The sequence below is a fragment of the Kryptolebias marmoratus genome, linkage group LG4, assembly GCF_001649575.2.
Source record: "Kryptolebias marmoratus isolate JLee-2015 linkage group LG4, ASM164957v2, whole genome shotgun sequence".
NCBI classification, from domain to species: domain Eukaryota; kingdom Metazoa; phylum Chordata; class Actinopteri; order Cyprinodontiformes; family Rivulidae; genus Kryptolebias; species Kryptolebias marmoratus.
Window position 1 is genome coordinate 27,187,453 of NC_051433.1, and position 2,805 is coordinate 27,190,257.

Consider the following 2,805-nt stretch of genomic DNA (forward strand, 5'->3'; position numbering starts at 1 on the left):
GTGGGGGGGTGGGGGGGGTGAACATTTATTGGGAGAAACATGTTGTTTTATGTCAAGTGATTGTCTTTAAACAACATGCTTGTGTTTTAGTGTTTCTGCAGCAGGTGAGTACCGTCCTTCCTACCAAAATCAGCTAGTTTGAGCTCGCCCCTTTCATTGATGAGCAGATTTTGAGGCTTTAGGTCTCTGTGGAGGATTTTTCTTTTGTGACAATAGGATAAACCACGCAGCAACTGGAACATGAAGATCTGAAGACAAGAAGAATTAAAATGACACAAATAAATAATTAAATAAATAAATAAAAGAAGCTGAATACATTTAATATTGAAAAATACAGATTTTAGGAATAATGTGAAAATATTTATTACTTTCCTCAAAAAAGAAATCTATGATTTGCATCTTTTCAAATGACATGACCCTGCTTCGTGTACTTCAAACTAATTTTTTTTTAACTTTCTGCCTCACAGACTTATGTGTATCTATTTTCAAAATCAGAAATTTTTATTCACTCTAAAGATCAATAGAATGTTACGATAGAACATGTAAGGACAACTACCCAAAAAGCAGCATAAATAAAATTCTTCAAAATTAAAATATGCATGAAAGCATAGAAACATTAAAATTGAAAATAGGTTAAATATACAAATACAATTTTAATAAAATAATAAAAAAATAATAAAAATAAGTTGAATACATTAGAGAGACCAGCTTAAATGTGGTACAAAAATATTATATATAATAATGCAGTAGTTAATAGTTAAATAGTTAATGGGACATTTTAAAAAAAGATCTTAGGTAATCTGTTATGACTCAGAATCCATGGTAGGGATCAGTGTCAGCTACTACCACACCAAATTTTGGGTCAATATTTGTAAAATTACCTAAATTATAGCCATTTTTGTATTTTTTAAGGTGAATGACTGTGGCGCCCATTTTGAATGTCGTAGACTCCGAAAGTTAATCAGTTCTAAATGTGCATTCAATAAATATTTATTGAGTTTCAATAAAATTTGTCTAGTGGTTCATGAAATATTTTGCTAACAGGCAGACCAATGCATACACAGGAAAAAAACATAACTGCCTGTCTTTGCTTTATAGTGGTGGATGATAAACATCTTGAATCACTTTGGCAGTCTAGTGAACCATATCCTTCTATATTTGAGACTCACCTTTACATTATGCATGCTCATGAGATTTCCACAGTTGTCCAAGTAATGTTTAAGGTCACTGTCCTGAAAGACAAAATAAGCAAAATGTTCCCAATTAAAAATGTTTAGTTTCCTTTTGTGTTAATGACTTTTAGAGAGCATGCATATCTTGATGGACTCACCAGATACTCAAACACCAGAGTCAGACAGCGGTCCGTGTGGATGATGTCATGCAGTGTGACGATGTTGGCATGTTTAAGATTCTTAAGTAGAGATACTGTTGGGGGTTGAAAAGAAGACAGTGTTTTCTGTCAGTATATTTGAACATCACATTAAGTTTATTAAAGCTCAGCTTAGATTTGCAATTCAAGACAAGTTTTAACTTGTCTTCTGTACAAAACCTACACTGCAGTGGAGAAATGGAACACTCCTCTTTGTCTGGAAAAAAAAAAAAATTTATCCAGTGAACTTCTTGTCAATGAGCTGCAGCAGACCTAATCTAATTTGTTAGATATTATTATTTCTTTGGTTAATCTTGTGTGGAGTCAGACTCTCCCTATAGTCCTATCAGTTCTGCTAAAAATCTGGGCCAAACAAACAAACAAGCCCCACTGCAATCTGTCTTATCAGTTACATTTATCCATAAAACCTGACTACAAACATGTCTTAGAAACATAAAACCTGGATGACTTAATTTTCTGCTTTTAAACTCAGACAAGACAGAGGTAGTGTTTTTTGGGCCTGAGCATCTTAGGAATAAACTTTGCAGCCTTTTACTACTTCTGGACGGCATTAATTTGGCCTCCAGATCTAATGTAAAAATCCTTAGTGTTATTTTTGATCAGGATATGTCTTTTAACCCCCACATTAAAAATGTTAACTGGAACACTTTCTTCCACCTGCATAATATCACTAAAATTAGAAACATCTTGTCCTAAAATGATGCTGAAAATCTGGTCCATGCATCATCACTTCTAGCCTATTGTAATTCTTTATTATCTAATATCCAAAAAGCTCTTTAAAAAGTCTTCAGTTGATCCAAAATGCTGCTGCCAGAGTTTTGATGAGAGTTAGGAGGAGCGATCATATTTCTCCAGTTTTAGCTTCCCTCCATTGGTTGTCCATCAAATGCAGAATAGAATTTAAAATCTTACTACCAACATACAAAGCTCTCAAAAATGAAGCTCCATCGTATATTAAAGATCTTATTGTTTCATATTTTCCTAGAAGAGCACTTTACTCTCAAACTGCAGGTTAACTTGTGGTTTCTGGAGTTTCTAAAACTAGAACAGGAGATGGAGCTTCCAGTTATCAGGCTCCTGTCTTCAAAAACTGACCACATTTCCTCACTCTGCTGCTGTCTTTACTACCTCTACTTTTCATGTTTGTATTTGTAATGATTGCTATCATTAAACATGTTTTTCTTCCCAGAAAAACACGTTACCAGAACCTTGACTGAATCCGAAGAAAAAAGTCCCATTCGTCAGACGTTTTTAGCCCCAGATTGCCAAAGGATCTGTAGGGATCTGGAGTTTTAGCCCCGCCTTGGGGCGGCTCCTCCAGCCTTTCCCTTCACAGGTGATCCAGATCCAGCTAATGAGAACTGCTACTACTTAAGCCTTCAGCTGAGACCAGACCTTCGCTGGAGCATCAAACC

General features: G+C 35.0%; 1 protein-coding gene across 3 annotated transcripts in view; it reads right to left on the reverse strand.

Moving 5' to 3' along the window:
* cdk18 (cyclin dependent kinase 18) overlaps positions 1–2,805 on the reverse strand; it is a 183,428-nt gene that overhangs the window by 31,943 nt on the left and 148,680 nt on the right. For all 3 annotated transcript variants that reach the window (XM_037975457.1, XM_017440239.3, XM_017440240.3), the window contains 3 exons: positions 1,331–1,425; positions 1,170–1,232; positions 125–248 (listed from right to left, as the gene is read on the reverse strand). In XM_037975457.1, the coding sequence (XP_037831385.1) occupies positions 125–248; positions 1,170–1,232; positions 1,331–1,425 (282 nt within the window). The remainder of the gene's footprint in view (positions 1–124; positions 249–1,169; positions 1,233–1,330; positions 1,426–2,805) is intronic.